This window comes from Podarcis bocagei (genome assembly GCF_964188305.1).
Source record: "Podarcis bocagei genome assembly, chromosome: 15".
NCBI lineage: Eukaryota > Metazoa > Chordata > Lepidosauria > Squamata > Lacertidae > Podarcis > Podarcis bocagei.
The window spans coordinates 35,161,868-35,184,138 of NC_138141.1; the positions used below are offsets into that span (position 1 = coordinate 35,161,868).

Below are 22,271 nucleotides of genomic sequence, written 5' to 3' on the forward strand. Positions count from 1 at the left end.
AGTTGAATCCAACAGCCCAGCAAGAAAGGAGAATCTGCTGAGAGTCTGAGGGTCCGGCTCCTGCCTCTCTCCACCAGGTCTAGGGTGGGGCCTGACAGACTACAAAAGCACTGCAGCTGCCAAGCAGAGACTACTGTTAACATTCTTTTCAACTGCTTTTTAACTGTGTTTTTAAATTTTTAAAAATTGTTTTAATTTTTTGGGGGGGTATTCACCTGTTTCTGTTTATATTTTGATTATGTATTTTGTGTTTTTGTATTGAGAATGTTTCTTGTGAACCGCATGCAGGTATAGGGCAGTATATAAATTTAATTGAAAACAACAACAATATCTGACTGCCAGTTTGCTTAATTTTAGGTCTCACCCTGAAATTTAAAGCCCTAATTGACTATTTATTTCATTTTAGTTAGTTATTAAATTTGTATATCGCCCTTCATCTGTAGATCTCAGGACTGGTTCAGAGTATTAAAATGCAAGATAAAAACTACATTCCCAAATAACTGAAAGACCACCTGCTTCCATACAGACTATGCCATATGTCCGGAATTTTCATACATAGCCAGAATACAGCATTCAGAAGCAGTGTCTGGGTGGAAATCGCTGAAATGTACAGCAAAATCCGGACGTATGGCATCCCATTTCAGAAGTCTAGATTCTGGCAAATTTCCTTTTTTAAAAAATAGATTTTGTAACAACTTTGGCCAAAAAAAACCACAAAAAACTTTTCACTTTTTGAAATAAAGCAACTGTAATACAGACCCTCCATTATGCAGAATGATGCTGTGTTTGCTCCTAAGGGCGAAACAAGGTCAAACATTATACATTTAAAAAATAATAATGAATCTATGAAATTGCCTCTTTCTTTCATACCTGTTTGGTTGTACAGCACATTGTATCCCCCCCCCCCAAATTAGGCACTTGATATAAATGAAATCTAACCATGATTGCTTTCCTTTGCCAGATCTGAAAAGTGCCCCATTTCTGGAGAATGTGAACCAGGTAAGCTGCAAACAGCTACTGCTCTCTTAATTAGAAACGGGAAAAGGGAGCATGATTCTTAGGTCTTGCGAAGCCGTGTGAAAGCAGGAGGATTGTCGTCTTGCAAAAGCCCTGTACACAATGCTCTGCTCAGCTGCTGGGGCAATGCCTGCAAACCCCCCGTTTGACTATATGACGCTAGCTGCAAATCAAGTGGGTGTAGCTTGGCTGAAATGGCCTCACGGACCAAACGCAGAGCATGAACAGGCCTTATTAGCCCCATGGGCCGGAGATTCCTAAGCCCTGGCTTAGGACCCCAGAACTACCACATTGTGTCCTTTCAACACACTGCTTGAAGTAGTCAAGCAGCAGCTCAGTCGGTAAAAGCGTAAGACTCTGAATTTCAGGGTCATAGGTTTGAGCCCCACGTTGGGGGAAAAGATTCCTTCATTGCAGAGGGTTGGACTAGAGGACCCTCGTGGTCCTTTCCAACTCTACGATTCTATGTAGATTTGGGGGCATGTGGGGGAGGGCAGAACCTGCAGCTCTTTGGCTGTTGTAGAATTGGAAGGGACCCTGGGGGTCATCTAGTCCAACCCCCTGCAACACAGGAATGTTGTTGGACTCCAACTGCCCACTGCCCCAGTCAGCATGCTCAGTGGTTAGGGATGAAAAGAATTTCAGTACAGCTATGTCAGGCTCTCTGCTTCTGCATTAAATGAAGTGTAGAGTCTAATTCGCATGAGTCCCCTATTTTGGCCACTGCTGGATTCTGGGATCATGACAATTAGCGACCCTGGATCCAGAACTCTTGCACATGATAAGTGTACTTCCAGATATTTAGCTCTCCCAGAATCAGAGCGTCTCTGCAAATGCAGTAAACAAGAACCTGATACTTTGGAGCATATTTTCTTTCCTTGTGATTCTGGCATTTTTGCCAGAAGACAATTATTAGAGGCCTTACAACTCAATAGGCTCAATTCTATGCTACCAACGGTTCAGGACCTGCTCTCGGACAGGAATGATCAAATTACTTTAATAGTGGCTGAATTTTTGAGTGCTGTCCATGTAGAAAGACTGGGCCATTATAAAGAGATTTAGTGGCTCTTAATTGATCGGTGATGTGGTAGTGTTGTATTGTATTATTTATGCAAACTGATTCTCTCTGGAGTTAAAGATCCGACTGGGACAAACCTTGTTATGTTGAGCTCGTATTTTGCACAATTTGTATACGGTGTCTGTTTGATAATGTGTGGTTTGCTATGCCTAATAAAGGATATTTTATCTAATGAATTAATGCCAGGCCATTGTCCATCTAACCCAGTGCTTCCTGTTCTGACTGGCAGCTAATGTAGACGATGCTGAGGTAGAGGGACCAGTAACCTAAGTTAACATAAGGAAGGCTGTCCCTCAGCGGGAGAGCAGCTGCTTTGAGTGTAGAAGGTCCCAGGTTCAGTCCCCAGGGGCATTTCCAGGACCATGCCAGAAAAGACTCCAGCCTCGAACCCTGGATAACTTCTACCAGTCAGTGCTGATTTGTCGTCGCCCCTCTGCTTTTCATTCCTGTCTCCCATCTTCCTTGACAGGTACTTCGGGAGAACTGGGAGGCATAAAACGCATCAAGATAGAACCGGACGAAGTGGACATCATTCAAATCACCGTTCCAGGTAGACTAGATAAAACCTCTCGACAATGCCGGCAGGATTAAGATTATTTCTAGATGGGCAGTGTCGATTTGGGAACAGTTTTCAGCCTGCTGGGTTACGGCCCAGAGAATTCTGGGAGCTGTAGGCTGAGAATTGTTTAGGAGGCCCCTGTTGCCTTCACACAGCAGGGAGTTCCCTTGAAAAAAGGGATTGGTTGTTAAACCACCCCGAAGGGAATTGTAGCTTTGTGAGGGGAACAAGAGGGTCACCTAACAGCACCCTCAACAAACGGCAGCTCCCAGAATTCTCTGAGGGAAGCCATAAAAACCAGCCATGATGGTTTTTAGTGTCGTCATAGCACTTCAAATATATGGTATGAATGTGGGGAGAGTTGAGAGGGGGTCAGGGATTGAGGCAAGGGTGGCTCTGCCACGTCATTGGCATCACCAAAACGACGGACTGAGGGTGAGGCAAGTGGGGGCCAGTGGCAGAGAGGAGCGGTTGGCAGGAAATGTCTCAGGATGGAAGGATCTGCCATCTTCACTTCTCTCGGTTTCTCATTTTCGCCATTTTAAATTCAGTTCTCCACACTTCAGCAGTTTGCAAGAATGTATTTTTTTTTAAAGCCTCGTGAAGATTCGCCCGCGTTTTGGTGCAAATTTCTCCTAATAAACACATTTGCATGAAGGCTGGACTAATCTACCCTTTTTTTTTGCCGGCAATTTCCCTTAATATAATGCATTTTTTTCAGGTTACAGTCCTCTGCTAGGATGTTTAGTTTCCTGCTAAATGCCCGTCTCCTCTCTGGTTTCAGATAAAGGGCCCAGCAATGATTTACAACATAATGAGAAGCAGATGGAGGGCAAAGGTGAGTTTGGCCTGTTGCCTGGATACCTGACGGATCACCTCCTCCAGTTCAGGCCTGCAGGTACCTGAAGATGGCCTTCATAAGCCCTTCACCATACCCCACCCCCACCATCTCAGATGAGGCGGATGGTAGGTGTGGAGGCCCTTTGTGGTGTTGTTTCCTCACTAGAGGAATAGTCTCTCCAGACCTGGAGTCTAATAGGGAAGATCTTTTAATGAGGGATGGGCAGGTTGGTGCATCTGTACGACACTGACCTGCCCGACTCCTCTCCCTCCTCTGCTTGTGACTTCTAGCATTATTCTTTCGCATTTTCCCAGACGTTGTCAACCATCTCAATTTTATCAGTGCTGTTGACAGTACTTTCCTCTGCTTGCTTGTGATTTTTGCTGTTGCTTTATTCCTTGCTTTGTTCTGCATTTTAGTCCTTTGTTTATGGGCTGGCCTGGAATTTTTTCTTTGAGGATGCCAAGATAACACCTCCCCCCCCCCATGTGAGTCTTATTGCCGTTAATCCCTGAGTTTGCTGCTTTTTTTCCAGATGGCGTCAGTGACGTTTTAAGTCACTTGAGGAAACAAGTAGAAATTTTGTTCAACGCTAGATACGGTGAGATACTTTGCTTATTTCTTATAAATGTGCTTTTTGGAACCTGGATCTGCTATTAACCTTCGCACATCTGGAGGGCTCTGGCTTCCTCACACCTTCTCTAGAACTTCCTAGGCAGGACAGCTATTTTTTCCTCCCCTTCATGCGAAGATCACAAGATAAAAAATAGTCTCTCCATAAAAGAATAGCACAAACACATTTAAAAGGCTGTAGAATATTAATCAGCCAGAGGCCTGGTTGAAGAGGAGTGTTTTCACCTGGCGCCTCAAGATGTGTAATGAAGACACCAGGCGAATCTCCCTGGGGAGAGCATTCCGCAAACGTGGGGCCACTGCAAAAAAGGCCCTTTCTTGTATTGCCACCCTCCAGAGCTCATGGAAGAGGCCCACAAAGTGCCTCAGAGGATTAACACAGTGTCCTGGTCGTTTTTTATGGAGAGAGGCAACCTTTTTCTAAACCATTTCCTATTCAGCAATATCCTTTTTGAGGTAATACCATGTTGGCAGCAGCAAACATTTTAACATTCTCAGTGGTGTTTTGATATCTTGACGACGACCTTTAAGCTACAGGGGCTCAGGCCAAAGATCCTTTCTGAAAGTTGTGTTTCTTGCGCTTGCAGCTAAAGCCATAGGAATTTCCGAGCCTGTCAAAGTCCCGTATTCCAAGTTCCTGATGTACCCGGAAGATCTCTTTGTCGTGGGCTTGCCAGACGGGATCTTGCTCAGGCGACCAAACTGCTTCGGGATTGCGAAACTGAAAAAGATCCTCCAGGCAAGCAGCAGTATCCGGTTTGTTATCAAGAAGTAAGTTCAAAGCCTTCCTCTCGCTTCGGCCCAACCATGTCCCACCAAGAGAAGGCAGCTTTCTGTGTTTCCTCATTATTATTGTTATTATTATTATTGCAAATTTCTCTTTCAGGCCAGAACTTCTTACCGAAGCAGTGAAGGAGACAGTTTCTGATAGCCCAGGAACAATAGGTAAAACACATTTATTTCCAGTGATTTGATTAATGAACCCAGGGATTCCCAAACTGCGTCATGTGGACCATCAGTGGTCTATGAGATTCCTTCAGGCAGTCTGTGCCTATTCAATAATAATAATAATAATATTTATGCCCCACACATCTTACTGGGTTGCCTCAGCTACTCTGGGCGGCTTCCAACATATATACAAACATAATTAAACACTAAACATTTTTTTAAAATGTTCCTGTACAGGGCTGCCTTCAGATGTCTTCTAAAGTTACTTATCTCCTTGGCCCGGGGTTCGCATAACTCTATACTCTCTAAAACTTCTCTGATGAAAATAGGGACGTCCTAAGGAAAAGCAGGACATTCTGGGATCAAAACCCAGGACAGCTTCTGTAAATCCAGGACAGTCCCTGGAAAATAGGGACACGTGGAGGGTCTGCTCTCTGGCATTGTCTCTCCTTATTTACATTTAGACTGTAAGCTTTTGAGGGGCAAGGAAACTCTTGCATGCTTGTGTGAATAAGCAGTGTTACAGTCCTGAGCCTTAGGATCACCTAACAAAAGAGGTAATCCGTTTTTGGAACAGGCCTGTTTAGCTTGGGACATACTGTTAGCCCTAAGAGCTCAAAATAGAACCCGTGGGGTCGAATCCAGTGTTAGTTGTAGAACCTCTGCAACGAATGGACATGATAAGGCCCCAGCTAAACATTTAAAGCACTATGATGCCACTTCAAACAGTTGTGGCTTCCGCCCAAAGTATCCTGGAAGCTGAGGTTTGTTAAGGGTGAGGCCCTTACAGAGCTACAGTTTGTGGAGTGCTTTAATAGCCAATCTCCCTTCGCAGGGAATTCTGGGGATCATAACTCTCTTGACGGGCTCCCTAACAACTCCCAGCACCCTTGACAAGCTAAACTTCCCAGAATCCTTTGAGAGAAGCCATGACTGTTTAAAGCGGTATGACACCGCGTTAAATGTAGGGTGTGGCCCAACCTAAGTCCAATTGATTTCAGTGGGTAGAATTGGGTCAGAAACAGCCCACTGTGGGGCGTCGTGGGGTTGGATGCTGAAGAGGGGAATAACTAGATGCTGCTTTAAATGTGGAAGAGGATGTGTCATGCGGACAGTCCTCAGAGAAGACATTGAAATTAAGACAAATAAATAAGAACCTTGGTGCCTCTTCTGTTGGCAGCCAGTGAGAGAGACTCTAGTGAACGTCTTGTAGAAGAACCGGTGAAAAGACCAGGATTTCAAGGTGAGAAATGGAGATCTGCCACTGCTACCACGACCACAATCCATCTGATTTCCCAAATTATGTGGTGTTAATTTATTTTGCTGTTGACACCCCAGTGTTTATTGACGTCCCTATCCTTCTACTGTCTACTCAGAAGTAAGCCCCACTTATTTGAGTGGCACATTACTTCACATTAGTATGATTGAGATTTCAGCTGAAATGGCCCTTGTTGGTAGCTTTCCCCCTAATAATGAAAACAGAATTGTATGAAAAAGGAGTAGGCATTTGACATTGTTCTAGGATGCTCCCCCGCGCCTTTCCTTTTTGGTTTTATAAAAAAATGGACCGGCTATTTCAGAGCTGAGCCTATCTCAAGGTTTTCCCTGTTGTAAAAGTGTACTATAGTTAAGCATTGTTGGGTTTTGTGTGTACCCCCCCCCCCAAAAAAAACCCTCAATGGGCAGAACTCTATGATAGTTTCCCCTCTCTCTCTCTTACAGAAAATTACGACACTCGGCTTTCGAGGATAGATATTGCAAACACGCTAAGGGAACAGGTTCAAGATCTGTTCAATAAGAAGTATGGTGAGTAATCTGGCTGGATGCTAATCTTGACACTTGGGGTTCATGGAATCATAGAATGGTAGAGTTGGAAGGGGCCCTGGGGTAGGTAGATAGTTACCTGGATCTTTTCCCTACAGTTTTTTGAAGGTGGGGACAACGTTTGCCCACCTCCAGTCTGCAGGAACCTCACCTATTCTCCAAGAATTGTCTTGGGTTATAGACAGAGGCTCTGAAATTGCAAGCTCCTTTAGCACCCTTGAGTGCAGCTCATCAGACCCTAAACATTCTATCTTGCTCAAAGCAAGAGTTCCCGGGGAGAGCTGCAATGTTTGTAGGTGGGCCTCCAAAGACTGCAGTGGCAGCGACAGTTCTAGGTCCTGGAGGTCTCCTCCAGCAGAAGTCACTGGTCCACTGGTGTCTTCTGAGGTTTGTTTCAGGGCATGGTGATTCCTGTCCCCAGTCTTCCCCCTCTGTGATGTTCTCTGATCTGTCTCCTGATCATATGGGGGCTGATAATAATTTTTTATTAGTTTTACGTAAAGTTATACATAACTGTTCCAAAAAAGTAAAATCAACAGAGGTTCTTTCAAACCTTCGGACCTCCTTCACTCCCTCCATGAGTTCCATTTCTAACTTTCCCCCCCTATTTTCTGCCTCCTTTACCGTAATCCATCTATTATGTAATCATAATAACCAAAGTTCGTTTTACTTTACAAGTGGCATTGTATTCCTGCCAATGATTTCAGCTGTCTGCAGTGGTCTTTCAGATATGTTAAAAAGTTATTCCAGTCTTTTAAAAGGACTTGGTCTTCCTGGTTTCTGATCTTTCTCGTCAGTCTCGCCATATTCCATCAGCTTAGTCTGCTAGTCTTCTCTCGTCGGTACTTCTCCTTCTTTCCATCTCTGGGCAAGAAGCATTCTTGTTGCCGCTGTCGTTGCATACATAAAGAGTCTTTTCTTTTGGTATTTCCTCACCTATAACACCTAACAAAAAGGCCTCTGGTTTTTTTAACAAAGGTTATCTTAAACTCATTATATATCATTTCCCAGAAAGCTTTTACCATCCCACATGCCCACCACTAATAATAATAATAATAATAATAATAATAATAATAATAATAATAATTCATTATTTATACCCTGCCCATCTGGCTGGGCTTCCCCAGCCATTCTGGGTGGCTTCCCAAAAAAATATTAAAATACTGTAATACATCAAACATTAAAAGCTTCCCTAAACAGGGCTGCCTTCAGATGTCTTCTAAAAGTCTGGTTGTTGTTCTCTTTGACATCTGGTGGGAGGGCGTTCCACAGGGAGGGCGCCACTACTGAGAAGGCCCTCTGCCTGGTTCCCTGTAACTTGGCTTCTTGCAATGAGGGAACCACCAGAAGGCCCTCGGCGCTGGACCTCAGTGTCTGGGCAGAACGATGGGGGTGGAAACACTCCTTCAAGTATACTGGACCGAGGCCATTTAGGGCTTTAAAGGTCAGCACCAACACTTTGAATTGTGCTCGGAAACGTACTGGGAACCAATGTAGGTCTTTCAAGACCAGTGTTATAATAGAAAGTGCCTTCTTTCCTTTTACATTTCCATATGGGGGCTGATCCTGGCAAGGCAGCATGGCCCCAACAGCATTGTCTGTTATCACCGACCCGGACTTCCACTCCACGTTTATCAAGGCCAGGCCGGAGCAGAACTTGGGCATGCCTGCCTCCAACCCCAGTGCTATAACCACTGCACCATCCTGCCCACCTGTCACCTTCCTGCCTTGCCTTTCAGGTGAGGCATTGGGCATCAAGTACCCTGTCCAGGTTCCATACAAGCGTATCAAGAGCAACCCGGGCTCTGTGATCATCGATGGGCTGCCCCCGGGGATCCCCTTCCGGAAGCCCTGCACCTTCGGCTCCCAGAACCTGGAGAGGATATTAGCCGTGGCAGACAAGATCAAGTTCACGGTAACAAGGTATTTCCCTCCTCAGGGATCCTTCCCAGGTTGTGCTTTTGTGAGGGCGAGTGTGTTTGTGCTGGAGTGGGGAGTGGGCCTTCTGCCTTGTGGCCTGCGTTTATGACTCTCTGCTAAAACAAGTCGCTCGGGGTTTCTTCCTAGGCTTACAGGCATACTATCCCTGTGGGTTTGTATGTGTGTGAGAATGTGGATGTGTTGGTCTTGCCCACCACTACCGTGCATTTCCCTTCCAAAGGTATCTGGCCTAGCAGGTGAAGAAGGTGCAGAAAGGTTCTCCCACCTGCTACTCGAAAGTAATGCGCACCTTTCTTGGCCAAACAACATCGCGATTTAGCGTGCGCATTAGATTCGATGGCGCGTTTGCATACACCAGCAAATACTTTCTCGGTCTCAAGGTTTTGAAAACTGAGGTGCGCATTAGATTCGCGTATATATGGTATGAGACATGGTGGGAAATGCTTATCCCCCCCACACACACACTTTTGTAAAAATAATAAAATAGTTCTTTATTGCCAAACGTACATGGCACTATAACTAAATATTAAAGTAAGTTTGGGGTGGGATTGCTTATTATAAACAGGAGAAATAAATCACACCATAACCCACAAAGACTGAAATGGGGCTGGGGGTGGGGGGAGTTAAGGAAAGGAAATACTTAAATCAATTGTGATAATCGTAATAATTGCTTGCTTATTTATTAATACATATTTTGTTTTCCAGGCCTTTCCAAGGACTCATTCCCAAGCCTGGTAAGTGTCCAGTACAACAAAAGACTTAAGTATATCTTTCCATTCTGGAAAGCAAGATAACTTTAACAATTTTGTGGATCCGTCCATTTGGGAGAGGTGGCCTGTTGTCTGTTAAATTTTTGCTCAATGGTATTCTCCATTCTGTATGTGCATTAGCTCTGTGTGTCTTTGCAGATGTAGTTGCTTTTCACATCTCTCTCTCTCTCTCTCTCTCTCTCTCTCTCTCTCTCTCTCTCTCTCTCTCTCGTGTGTGTGTCCGTGTATTCCATTGCTTGTTTTAAATTGTATGTTACCCTGTAAATTCATATTCTATATATACATGCCAAACTGAGGATGACCACAGGGCCAAAATGTGTCTGGCCATATTTCATTTTGTTTGATGGGAGTCCAGCCATTTTATATTTGGTCTGTTTATAATACAGTCGTACCTTGGAGGTCAAACAGAATCCATTCCGGAAGTCCGTTTGACTTCCAAAGCATTTGGAAACCAAAACACGGCGTCTGCTTGGCTGCAGGAAGCTCCTGCAGCCAATCAGAAGCCGTGGAACTTGTGTCTGACTTTCAGGTTCCAAAGGTCGTTCGCAAACATGAACAATCACTTCCGGTTTTGCGGCGTTCGGGAGCCAAAACATTCGAGAACTAGGCTGTTCGAAAACCAAGGTATGACTGTAGTTCATATTAGTTATACAGAAAGCTAGTTCTGTGTAACTAATATAAACTGCAGTCGTACCTTGGTTTTCGAACAGCCTAGTTGGCCTTCTTTGGATGCTAAGTTTCCAATTTGTTCATAACGGCTTTCATTAGCGGCTTATTACGAAAAGATCTCTTAAGAGCCAAAGGCACTGCATAAAATGAGAAACATTGCATTGCAATAGAAGTCACTGCAATGACCCATAAACAGACCAAGCAAAGCAGCAGAAGCTTGAGCAACAGAAAACGTCTCATTGATAAACAGCTGAGCATTTATGAATTGAACACACACAAAGACACAAAAAGCGTGTGCTTTTTATGCAGACCGTCTCAGGTTCGGCCTGTGGCATCTCTGTCTGGAGCTAGGACAGACAACCGTCTAAAGGCCTGGAGAGCTAGTCAGTGTAGATTACCCTTCCCTAACTCCATGTCTGCCAGATGTTATTGGATTTCAACTCGCACCAGCCCTAGCCAGCATGACTAATGGTTAGAGGTGGTGGGAATTGTCATCCAACAACTGCCGGAGGTTCACAAATTCCCTATCCCTGGTCCAGACAAAACTAAGCTGGATGGAGCAACAGTGTGGTATATAAGAGGCCTTCCATAACATTTTAAATGGTGAATGTGCTTTATAACCTCTTCTTTCATACTTCAGAAACCTCTGAGTTCAATGTTAAGTCCATTTTGCAAGTGAGGGAACAAGAGACTTGGGGGTGGGGGTGGCAGATCATTGCTTCTTCTGATGGAGAGCTCACATTTTGAGAACTCAGTCCATCAGAAGCAGAAATCGTATTAAGGCGGAAAGCTCTCTATGACTTTTGGTGAAGAGGATATGGTGTAACCCAAAATTTTTCGGTCTGAAAAACGACGTGTTTGGGAAAATGGGGCTTTCGAAAGCAGGCGAGATGGAGAACAAATATGTTTGAAAAGGAAAAAAAGGGTAATTAGGGTCCATATGTTGCATGTATTATGCTTATTCCGAAAAAGGAGGGGGGAAGGAAATTGCTGGGTAGAAGGCGACTTATCATTATTATTATTAGTGACCTGTTTGCCAATTTATCAAGAAGAGTTTCTTCCAAGTCTCGTGAATTGCCCAGGGGCAGGGAGCAATCATGATTGGGAATGCAATGAGCAGGGAGGGAACGCTTTGCCCACCTGAAAGCAGAGTACCTTTTAAACTTTCAGCTTACGGCAAGAAAGCAATGATTTTTAAAAATGTATTTCTCTTTTTTTAAAAAAAAAAAAAAGTTTAATAGCAAAGAAACGTCAGATAATAAGAATAATATTTAAATATTTACATATTCATACAAAGAGTCCATATGCTCAAAAAGATATCCAAACAAGATTGATTATACATTGAAATCCCATATTACTTTTGCAATTTATTGTTATTCATGTATTACATTTCTAATCCACCTTCCTTCCAAGGAGCTCACGATGGCGTACAAGGTTCTTCCGCTCCCCGTTTTATCCTCACACATCAACCCTGTGGGGTAGGCATAGGCTGAGAGGCAGTGAGTAGCCCAAGGACACCCAATGAGCCTCATCACTGAGTGGGGATTTGAGACCAGGCATAGGAGTCATCTCCTAAGGGCTGAGGTCCCTTAACACACACACCCCAATAAAATATTTGAGGGGGCCAAGCCCCGCAAAGTTGATGGGCACTGCCATTCAAATGGTGCGTGTGTGCCGCGTCTTGTGATCGATTAAGTGAGGGGGGCTTACCTGCCCCCTCCCCATATTTTGTTCCAAGTTGGCACCCTGATATCAGGCATCCCGGGTCCTAGTCTGGCACACTTACTGCCACCCCACAAGGCTAACTTTTCCTACGGCCAGAACAAAGCAGCGCATGCCATTGTTTTATGTTACGAACTGCCCTGTGATCTTTGGATGAAGGGCAGTATTCAAATTTAATACCGTGGATTCTGGCGTATTAGGCGACTGTGCGTATAAGGCAAGCCCCAACTTTTGCTGTTCAATTTTAGAGAGTTTGAGCGCCACCAGGGGCAGAGCGCGCACCCCTCCGCTGCCTCTGCTATCACAGCAGCAGCAGCCGCCCGAGGCAAGGCGTTTGGTGGACGGGTGGCTGAGCGCCGCACTGGGAAGGACTTTCTGCGTCCCCTTCTGTGGGGAGGGAGGAGGAGCAATGGCAGAAGGGGCATCTCTGCTCACCGGCTCCCTCTCCTCCTTCCCAACACATATACCCAGCATATAAGACGACCCCCGACTTTTGGGGTGATTTTTCCAGGGATAAAAAGTCATCTTGTACGCCGGAACATACGGTAAATAAAACACATTGCACAACTTAAAGGGCATGCGCACACACAATAGAATTAGCGGTTTTTTAAGTAGGTAAAAGGTAAAGGACCCCTGGCCGGTGAAGTCTAGTCAAGGGCGAATATGGGGTTGCGCTCTCAGGCCGAGGGAGCCGGCGTTTGTCCACAGACAGCTTTCCGAGTCATGTGGCCAGCATGACTAAACTGCTTCTGGCACAACGGAACACTGTGATGGAAACCAGAGTACACGGAAACGCCGTTTCCCTTTCTGCCACAGCGGTACCTATTTATCTACTTGCACTGGTGTGCTTTCGAACTGCTAGGTTGGCAGGAGCTGGGACAGAGCAACGGGAGCTCACTCCGTTGCGGGGATTCGAACCGCCAACCTTCCGATCGGCAAGCCCAAGAGGCTCAGTGGTTTAGACCACAGCTCCACCCAAAATATTAAAAGGAGCAGAGGAAGCGAGCTACCTGATTCCAGTTCAGACCACTGGGCCATTTTGGTCAATATTGCCTACCACGACTCCAGAGTTTCAAGCGAGAGGTCCTCCCCCATCTTGCTAAGAGATGCTGTGGGTGGGGGGTGAGCCTCTCCCTGCCTTAGCTGGAGATACTGGATACTGACCCCACAATCTTCCGCGGGCAACTCATATGCTACGGCCGTCGTCCCTGGTCCCTGGGAAAAACCACTTGACCACAGGGGAGCAGTAGAACAAATGCCACAGCCATGAGCGATGATGCCTCTGGTGCAATGCCCCCAAGGCAGCTTGCCTCCAGATGTGTAGCTTAACTTTGGCACAGAGCTTTCGGGAGATGGGGGCGAGCTTCGTGTGTGGATCAGCCGCAGCCTTTTGGGCTCGGTTCTCGTGCGAAAACTGACCTCCGCTCATTCTCACTCCCCCTTCTCTCTTTCCTTAGCGCCTAGACGGATTTCCACACTGGAAAAAGCTTACGCTGCTTTGCACGGTACGTTGCTCCGTGGGTGCGTCATGGATGGTAGCAGACAAGAAACGCTTGGCTAAGGGAACATGCGATTAAACCGAGCGGCTGTGGAAAGGCCCGGGTGGGTTTTAAATGCAGTGGTACCTTGGGTTACAGACGCTTCAGGTTACAGACGCTTCAGGTTACAGACACCGCTAACCCAGAAATAATACCTCGGGTTAAGAACTTTGCTTCAGGATGAGAACAGAAATCACGTGGCGGCAGCAGGAGGCCCCATTAGCTAAAGTGGTACCTCAGGTTAAGAACAGTTTCAGGTTAAGAACAGACCTCCAGAACAAATTAAGTTCTTAACCCGAGGTACCACTGTATGTCCAGGGACTGTAGCTGGCATTTTAGGTGTGCTGTGGAGCTGCTGAGCCTGTGGGGGTGCCCCACAACTAGCCAAAGAGGCTGCCAGCCATCACAATTTCAGGGATCTATGGGGGGGGGGACACATTTCTGCATTGCAGGAGGTATGACTAGATGACACTTGCGGTCCCTTCCAACTCTACAGTTCTTTGATTCTGTAGATAACAGGTAGCGATAGGATGAAGCGAGATGGCAACTTGGCCAGGAAGGCTGCGCCCTGACCTGAGCTTTGCCCCTGACCTGGCCACATTTATGCCCTATGTTTAAAGCAACATGGTTCCACATTAAACAGCCGTGGCTTCCACCAAAGCATTCTGGGAATTGTAGTTTGTTGAGGGTGGCTGAGAGCTGTTAGGAGACCTCTGTTCCACTCGCAGAGCTACAGTTCCCAGAGTTGCATGGGAAGAGGGATTGACTGTTAAAACCATGCTGGGAACTGTAGCCCTGTGAGGGGAAGAGGGGTCGCTTCCAAACAATTCTCAGCACCCTTAGGAAGCTACAGCTCACAGGATTCTTTTTTTTGGGGGGGGGGAATCTACGGCTGTTTAAAGTGGCATATCATCATGCTTTAAATGTATGGTGTGAATGTAGCCCTGGTTCAGCTTCATTGCTTCTCTCCCAGAGGCTGCTTTGAATATTTAAAATAAAATTTAATCAGGCACAAGAGATCAGATTGCAGATCTATAGGTTGACTCTTACCCCCACTTAAAGTGAGAATAAGCAATCTTAGGAGTTGCACCCACTTTGTACAGTAGAAAAATAGACAATATTATTATTATTATTATTATTATTATTATTATTATTATTATTATTATTATTATACCTGGACTTCAGCCAAAGATCCCACAGCAGCTTAGAACAATTAAAACACAATTTTGGAGACTTTTTCAAACAACTTAAAATTACACAAATAAGATGGGTCCTAAAAATGCACACTTAAAGTATAAAAAGCCAGGTGTGTCTTCAGCGTTCTCTAAAAGCTGTATTGCGAAAATACCATGTGGGGAGGGAAGTTTCACAACTTAGGGGCTGCCACAGAGAAGGCCCTCCCTGTGGTTAGGTGAGGTGAGAGGTGGGAGATTCAGGACAGAAAAAAGGAAGTGCTTCATTTCACAGCTGAACTGTGGAACTCACTGCCACCAGATGCAGTGAGGACCTCATCCTTGGACATCTTTCAAAAGGAAATTAGGCAGAAGGATAAGACTATCAATGACAAATAGCAATCGGGATTAGTGGCAGCGTGCCCTTGAAGAGCAGTTGCTGGGAAGCAGCCACCGCAAGATACGTCTATGGCTCACATGACCTGTTCATAGCTATTCCATCGGGGGATCTGGTCTGATCCTGCTGAGTTCTCCTTATGTTCTTAGGTTAGCTAGAGAGGACCTTACTCCTAGGTTGAAGGAGCTGACTGAGGCGTTCTACAGTAGCCATGAATTTCATAAAGGGTGCAATACAACTTCTCTGCGTTTTATATCTCTCATTAAGTGCAATTGTCAGCAATGGCATCGGAGTAGGTCTTTGGGGCAGAATAAGGAGGAGGTTTGTTTACTTTTTTGAACTATTTATAGACAGCACTTCCATAAAAAAATACAGCATCCAGAATTACAGTGAGATAAATAAAAAGAGCAGTAAATTCCGGCTGGCAAAAAATGGAAAGTCACCTTGCAAAGCGCTGAGTAACAGTTTATAGGAGACGCCTGAAGGAAGGCAGGGATAATTCCTGCCGAGCCTCCAGTGGCAGGGAGTTCCACAGGGCACAGACTGCCGCATTAAAGGCTTGGAGGCCTCTAGTAAAGACTGACCAAACCCCAGGGGTGTGAGGAACCTCAGGGAGTGGCCATCAAAGGATCTCAGTGATCGACGCAGAGCATAAGGAATCAGATAGTCCTTTAGGTACTTTGGACTCAAGCTGTGTTGAAGCAGCTGGGCCTGACAAGCGGGAGAGGGCGATCATACTCACATCCTGCCCACTGGCAGTTCTTGTGTCCTCAAGAGCAACATAACCAGTGACAAAGGCTGCATTAACGCCTTAGGGTACTTCCAGGATGATGGGATTTTTGTGACCTTGCCCACCACTATAAGTCTCAATGATGGAACGGGAGCAGTCAGCCCCTTGGTGCGCAGTGGCACCTTCTGAAGCACACCGGCGACTCCTGAAGCACACTGGTGGCCCTGCCACTTCCCCCATCGCTGGTGCGTAGCTGGGGACGCACCCTAGCTGGGGAAAGTCTTCTGCAGCCTGCATAGGTGTCTTTTTGAGGCCTGCCTCTGCCGTCACGAGGGGCTTGAGCAGCTGTGCCAAAAGCCAAGGTTTCGGATAAAAACGGTCCAGACTCCTCTGTCCTTGCATTACACCCAATATTCACTGCCTGAGGCAAGTGTGCAGCCCTCTATGTGGCGCTGTACTACAACTCCCATCAAGCATTGCCAGCAGTCAGGCATTATGGGAATTGTAGTCCAACAGCAGTTAAGGGCTGCTCAGTGTGAGGAGCTTCCTTTGCTTGGTGCTGTTTCAAACTGAGCAAAATACCCAGCCGTGTGTTTCAGTCCAGAGTTTCCTTTCTTTGTCTGCTACCATCAACACACCCACGTCTGCCAAACTGAGCATAAGTGGCGTGAAGCTCAAAGAGTGAAGGGGAGGCCAAGCCCCTTTCCTCCGGATCCTTCTAAATCCTTCAGGACATCCTTCTACCCCGATAGCATGAAGAGCTGCAGACCCGGGTGGCAACAGGCCATAGATCATCTTCCCCCCCCAATCTGGTGCCCTTCTGGGTGCTTTGGACTACAACTCCCATGACTCCCGGCAAAGCTGTGCTGGCTGGGGCTGATGGGAGTTGTAGTCCAAAACGTCTGAAAGGCACCAGATATGGTTGTCATAAAGTGTGTGTGGGGGGGGTTGGAACCTCCTACCCAGAGGACCAGATCTGTATCTGCCCTACTAATACCCAGCTCTACCTCTCCTTTAAATCAGAACCGGTGAAGGCAGTGAAGGTCCTGTGTGAGTGTCTGGAGGCAGTTGGAGGATGGATGGCAGCTAACTGATTGAGGTTGAATCCTGACAAGACAGAAGTACTATTTTTGGGGGACAGGGAGCGGGCTGGTGTGGAGGACTCCCTGATCCTGAATGGGGTAACTGTGCCCCTGAAGGACCAGGTGCGCAGCCTGGGAGACATTTTGGACTCACAGCTGTCCATGGAGGCGCAGGTTAATTCTCTGTCCAGGGCAGCTGTTTATCGGCTCCATCTGGTACGCAGGCTGAGACCCTACCTGCCCGCAGACTGTCTTGCCAGAGTGGTGCATGCTCTAGTTATCTCCCACTTGGACTACTGCAATGCACTCTACGTGGGGCTACTTTTGAAGGTGACTCGGAAACTGAAATTAATCCAGAATGCGGCAGCTAGACTGGTGACTAGGAGCGGCCACCAAGACCATATAACACCGGTCCTGAAAGACCTACATTGGCTCCCATTACGTTTCTGAGCACAATTCAAAGTGTTGGTGCTGACCTTTAAAGTCCTAAACGGCCTTGGCCCAGTATACCTGAAGAAACGTCTCCACTCCCATCATTCAGCCCAGACACTGAGATCCAGCGCTGAGGGCCTTCTGGCGGTTCCCTCGCTGTGAGAAGCCAAGTTACAGGGAACCAGGCAGAGGGCCTTCTCAGTAGTGGCACCTGCCCTGTGGAACGCCCTCCCGTCAGATGTCAAGGAAATAAACAACTATTTTGAAGGCAGCCCTGTTTAGGGAAGTTTTTAATGTCTGATGCTGTATTGTTTTTAATATTCGGTTGGAAGCCGCCCAGAGTGGCTGGGGAAACCCAGCCAGATGAGCGGGGTATTTATTATTATTATTATTATTATTATTATTATTATTATTATTATTATTATTATTTTACTCCTCAAGCACCAAATGGCCTGACATCAGATGACCCACACCTTCAAATTGGCTTGCAAATTGAGCCTGGGGCTTCGCAACTATGACGTAGTGAATTGAGCAGAATGGGAGGCAAAAGGCGGGGAGGGGGCCAAATTTTGGCCTTGCACAAAACACCTGGCAATGAGCAATTCCAGGGCAAAAGGCCTCCCACTCCTCACATCAAAGCCTTTATGCAGCTTCTACACACATGCTAGACAATTAGCCAGTGCACTGTAGTGTTTGGCGTGTCGGACTAGGACGTGGGAGACCAGAGTTCGAATCCCCACTCAGCCATGAAGGTCACGAGGGCCAGTCACCCTCAGCCTAACCCACCTCGCAAGGTTGTTTTGGGGAGAAAATGGGAAGACATGTGTACGCCACTTTGAGTTCCTTGGAGGAAAGGCGGGCAATTAACGTAACGAGCTAAAATAAACCAGGCAGAGGCAAACTACCTGTCACATGCAGTGGGTTATGTCAACAACCGGATGGGTGGGAGGAAGAGCTCCCAAGGTTACAGCTCCCTGTTTCCTGTCTCCGCAGACGAGGACGACGCCAACCGCTTAGGCGAGAAGGTGATTCTCCGAGAGCAAGTGAAGGAGCTCTTCAATGAAAAATACGGTGGGTTGCCTTGCTCTGCGAACGACACTAGATCTGCCGTGGTGGCACTGGCGGTCAGGGAAAAAAAAGTTTTTGCCTGGTGCCCAGTGATATGTAATGATGGCTCCAGGAGAACCTCCCTGGGAAAGCATTCTATAAGCAGGGGGCCACCACTGAAAAGGCCGTCCTCCTCTTGCCCCATGGGGAGGGCCTCAGTGGACGACTGCAGGGTCTGGGTTGGTTCCTGTGGGGAGAGGCGGATAATTTTGGAATCACGGGGAACGCAGGCAGAGTGCATCTCAGCGAGGCAAAGAGGCAGAGGCCTGTGGTGTCTCCAGCAATAGGAAGGCTCAAGAAGGAGGCCTTGTGTAATCTGGCCTCCTAAACTCCAGCAATAGCTGAAGTTATTTGTGAGAAAGCTTCAGGAGTAAACCCTGAGGAAAACTCCATATTGCCCGCTGCCTTGCTGGACATCTTTGGGAAGAGAAAAGGCTAAGTCTCTAAGACAGGGGTGTCAAACTCAAATTCATCGGGGGCCGCACCAGCAGTTTGGTCACCCTCAAAGGGCCGGTTGTATCTGTAGGACTATGTGTCCACTCTTTATTATCACTTTCCCATCCCTCCTGAAATTGCCTTCCCTCTGCATCAGCTCCGCCTCCGCCACTTCCACCGTCCCCCCCCCCCCAAGGCCTGGTCGCTCTTCTTGCGCTTGTCCTTGTCCTTGTACATCTTGTCTCTTGCACATCCAGGGCTTGCGCTGCTTGGCCACTTGCGTGGTGGTCTCGCTGCAGCCTTTGTAGGTGCAGCTCTTGCAGCCGCCTCCTCCTCCTCCCCCAACTGGGCGCTGCCCTCCTCCTCCTCGTCCAGATCCTCCAGGCCTCCGCCGGGGCTGCCGGCGCTGTTGCCTCCGCCCCCGTCGTCGTCCGCGTCGCCCCCCGCCGCCGGGCCCAGCTCGTTGAAGACCATGAGGCCTGAGGGCGCCTCCGAGGGCCCCCGCGATGGTGGCTGTGGCTGCCGCACCACCTGGGGCTGCAGCAAGGCGCCCACTGCCTCCCCGCCCCCGCCGCAGGGCTGCATCACCAGCAGCGTGAGTGGCTGCGGCGGGGAGGGGGAAGGCGACGATGAGGAGAAAGTGGCCGAGCTGCCGCTCGTGTTCCTGGAAGGCTCCGTCCCTCCGGCAGGCCTCGCAGCCAGGGCCTCCCGCAGGGCCCCTCGGCTGCCACAGCAACGGCAAACGGGCGCCATGGGCCAGGCACTGACAGGTTGCCGGCTATTACGCATGCACGGGGAAGGAGGCGCACACGCGACCTCCGCCTCCTTTCCCCGGAAGCTCACTTAAGCGCGCAAGCGCAGAGGCGGCGCCGGCGGGGCTTTTCCCCCAATGCTTCCCCGCCTGCGCATGCGCATTGCACGCCCGACGTCGCGCATGTTCAAAAAAGGCCGCTAGGGTAAGTGATCTCCTTTATGATATTGGAGTTAGCAGGAGGATTCGTCGCGCGCATGCGCCGTCGCGTTGGCAGCCTGTTCGATGGGCGGGTGGGAAGCGACTCGGCTTCTAATAGCGGGCTGGGGCTACACGGCTACACGGGCCACATGACGAGGTCTGGCGGGCCGGATTCGGCCCGCGGGCCTTGTGTTTGACACCCGTGCTCTAAGACAACCTTGTATGCCTCCTTCCGGCAACTCCTGCAGCCAAGCTGGCGCCAAACATATTGCTCTTCTTTCCTTTGGATCACATCAGTGAGGTTGAGAGGGGGGTGGGGTTGCCTTGCGCCCCAGGGAGGTCAGTCCAATGCTTCTAACGCAGCGAAAACAACACAGGAGGCAGCAGTTATGAGTTAGGGGTCTCCTTCACCCCTGGGTGGCACACTCCATTGTCATTCGAGACAAACAATACAGTGGTACCTCAGATTAAGAACTTAATTTGTTCCCTCTCATGAACTGGGAAGAAGGAGACAGCAAGCAGACTTGGAAGTAGCAAAGAGATACGCATGGTGTACAGTGGTGCCTCAGGTTACAGACACTTCAGGTTGCAGACTCCGCTAACCCAGAAATAGTACAGTGGTACCTCGGGTTAAATACTTAATTCGTTCCGGAGGTCCGTTCTTAACCTGAAACTGTTCTTAACCTGAAGCACCACTTTAGCTAATGGGGCCTCCTGCTGCTGCCGCGCCACCGGAGCACGATTTCTGTTCTCATCCTGAAGCAAAGTTCTTAACCCGAGGTACTATTTCTGGGTTAGCGGCGTCTGTAACCTGAAGCGTCTGTAACCCGAGGTACCACTGTACACCATGCAAATCTCTCTGCTACTTCCAAGTCTGCTTGCTGCCTCCTTCTGCTCAGTTCATGAGAGGGAACGGGCAGTAGCCAACTAACTTTTACTCAGTGTTCGCAGTTACAGTTTAGGACCAGCTTTTTCCAGGGAGATTTTGGAAACCGCAAACAGGATGGGGTCCAGGCCGGTTTCGTTTCGGCTGTGAGATGTGGCAGAGTTCGCCATCTTGGGGCTTTTGCATCCCGCTATATCCTCTGTTGTTGTTTCAGGAGAAGCTCTGGGCCTGAACCGACCCGTCCTGGTGCCATACAAGTTGATCAGGGACACTCCGGACGCCATCGAAGTGACCGGCCTGCCGGACGACATTCCCTTCCGAAATCCCAACACTTACGACATCCACCGGCTGGAGAAGATCCTCAAAGCCAGAGATCGTATCCGGATGGCGGTTACCAACCAGCTCCAGTAAGGGCGCCCCAGTTCCCACCTCGCACCTCTGAGCGCTTCTGTTGGATATGTAATGTCGCAGCGGCCTCTGCTGGCCTGAAACCAGAACTGCTTTGTTGGTTTAATTGCGGCAGAATTGCTGCAAGTGAATTTATCAGAACATACAAACACAGGTCAATTCATTTATTCACCGCATTTTCCTCCGTGGCATCTGGGGTCAAAGCAGTTCACGCTAAGAAACAGTCTAAATATGGTAGTTCAAAAACAATGGCTAGCCAAAAAAAAGAAGAAGTATAGTATCGCTGGATAGCTCAGTTGGTTAGGGTGTGGTGTTGATAATACCAAGGTCGCAGGTTCAGTTCCCTTATGGGACAGCTGCACATTCCTGCATTTCAGGGGGTTGGACTAGATGATCCTCAAGGTCCCTTCCAACTCTATGATTCACTAATAACATAATAGCATATGATTGCCAGTTCATTTCTGGGCCCAGTTCAAGTACTCACATTGGTGTTTAAAACTCTAAATAACTTAGGCCCCAAATATCTGAAGGATTGCTCCATTCCCTGGCAGATCACAAAACATTACAGACAGTTTAAAACCATTCACAATAACAATTGCTAATTTGTATTGAATTGTTTTATTATATCTTTATGTTATTTTAAAAAGAAGTGGTATACAGTGGTACTGCGGGTTACATACGCTTCAGGTTACATACGCTTCAGGTTACAGACTCCACTAACCCAGAAATAGTACCTCAGGTTAAGAACTTTGCTTCAGGATGAGAACAGAAATCATGCTCCGGCGGCACGGCAGCAGCAGGAGGCCCCATTAGCTAAAGTAGTGCTTCAGGTTAAGAACAGTTTCAGGTTAAGAACGGACCTCTGGAACGAATTAAGTACTTAATCTGATGTACCACTGTATAACTATTTCAATAAATAAATAAAGGCAAGCAAAAACAAAACAAAACCACAGTTTAAACCACAGTTCAAAACAAATTACACTCACCAGAAAAGAATGGCTCCTAAAAATAGACATCTCAAGGCAGCGGCGGAGCAAGCCAATTTGGCGTCTGGGGCGGTGCGCGTGCCCTGTGCCCAAGGGCAGGGCTAGCAGCCCACAGGGGTGGGGCCAGACGAGGCAGGACACTCT

General features: G+C 47.6%; 1 protein-coding gene and 1 pseudogene across 7 annotated transcripts in view; one reads left to right on the forward strand and one right to left on the reverse strand.

The window, feature by feature from the left end:
• GTF2IRD1 (GTF2I repeat domain containing 1) overlaps positions 1 to 22,271 on the forward strand; it is a 92,128-nt gene that overhangs the window by 65,850 nt on the left and 4,007 nt on the right. For 5 of the 6 annotated variants that reach the window (XM_081172934.1, XM_081172933.1, XM_081172935.1 and 2 more), the window contains exons 12-24: positions 962 to 999; positions 2,565 to 2,645; positions 3,439 to 3,492; positions 4,031 to 4,096; positions 4,716 to 4,899; positions 5,015 to 5,073; positions 6,257 to 6,319; positions 6,799 to 6,882; positions 8,640 to 8,823; positions 9,547 to 9,575; positions 13,460 to 13,507; positions 18,347 to 18,424; positions 20,948 to 21,140. In XM_081172934.1, coding sequence (XP_081029060.1) covers positions 962 to 999; positions 2,565 to 2,645; positions 3,439 to 3,492; positions 4,031 to 4,096; positions 4,716 to 4,899; positions 5,015 to 5,073; positions 6,257 to 6,319; positions 6,799 to 6,882; positions 8,640 to 8,823; positions 9,547 to 9,575; positions 13,460 to 13,507; positions 18,347 to 18,424; positions 20,948 to 21,140 — 1,161 coding nt within the window. The remainder of the gene's footprint in view (positions 1 to 961; positions 1,000 to 2,564; positions 2,646 to 3,438; positions 3,493 to 4,030; positions 4,097 to 4,715; positions 4,900 to 5,014; positions 5,074 to 6,256; positions 6,320 to 6,798; positions 6,883 to 8,639; positions 8,824 to 9,546; positions 9,576 to 13,459; positions 13,508 to 18,346; positions 18,425 to 20,947; positions 21,141 to 22,271) is intronic. The other variant, XM_081172932.1, reaches the window with a different exon arrangement.
• Positions 19,049 to 19,480, reverse strand: LOC308574531 (annotated as a pseudogene). Its single transcript has one exon. The product of its transcript is annotated as an uncharacterized misc_RNA (transcript).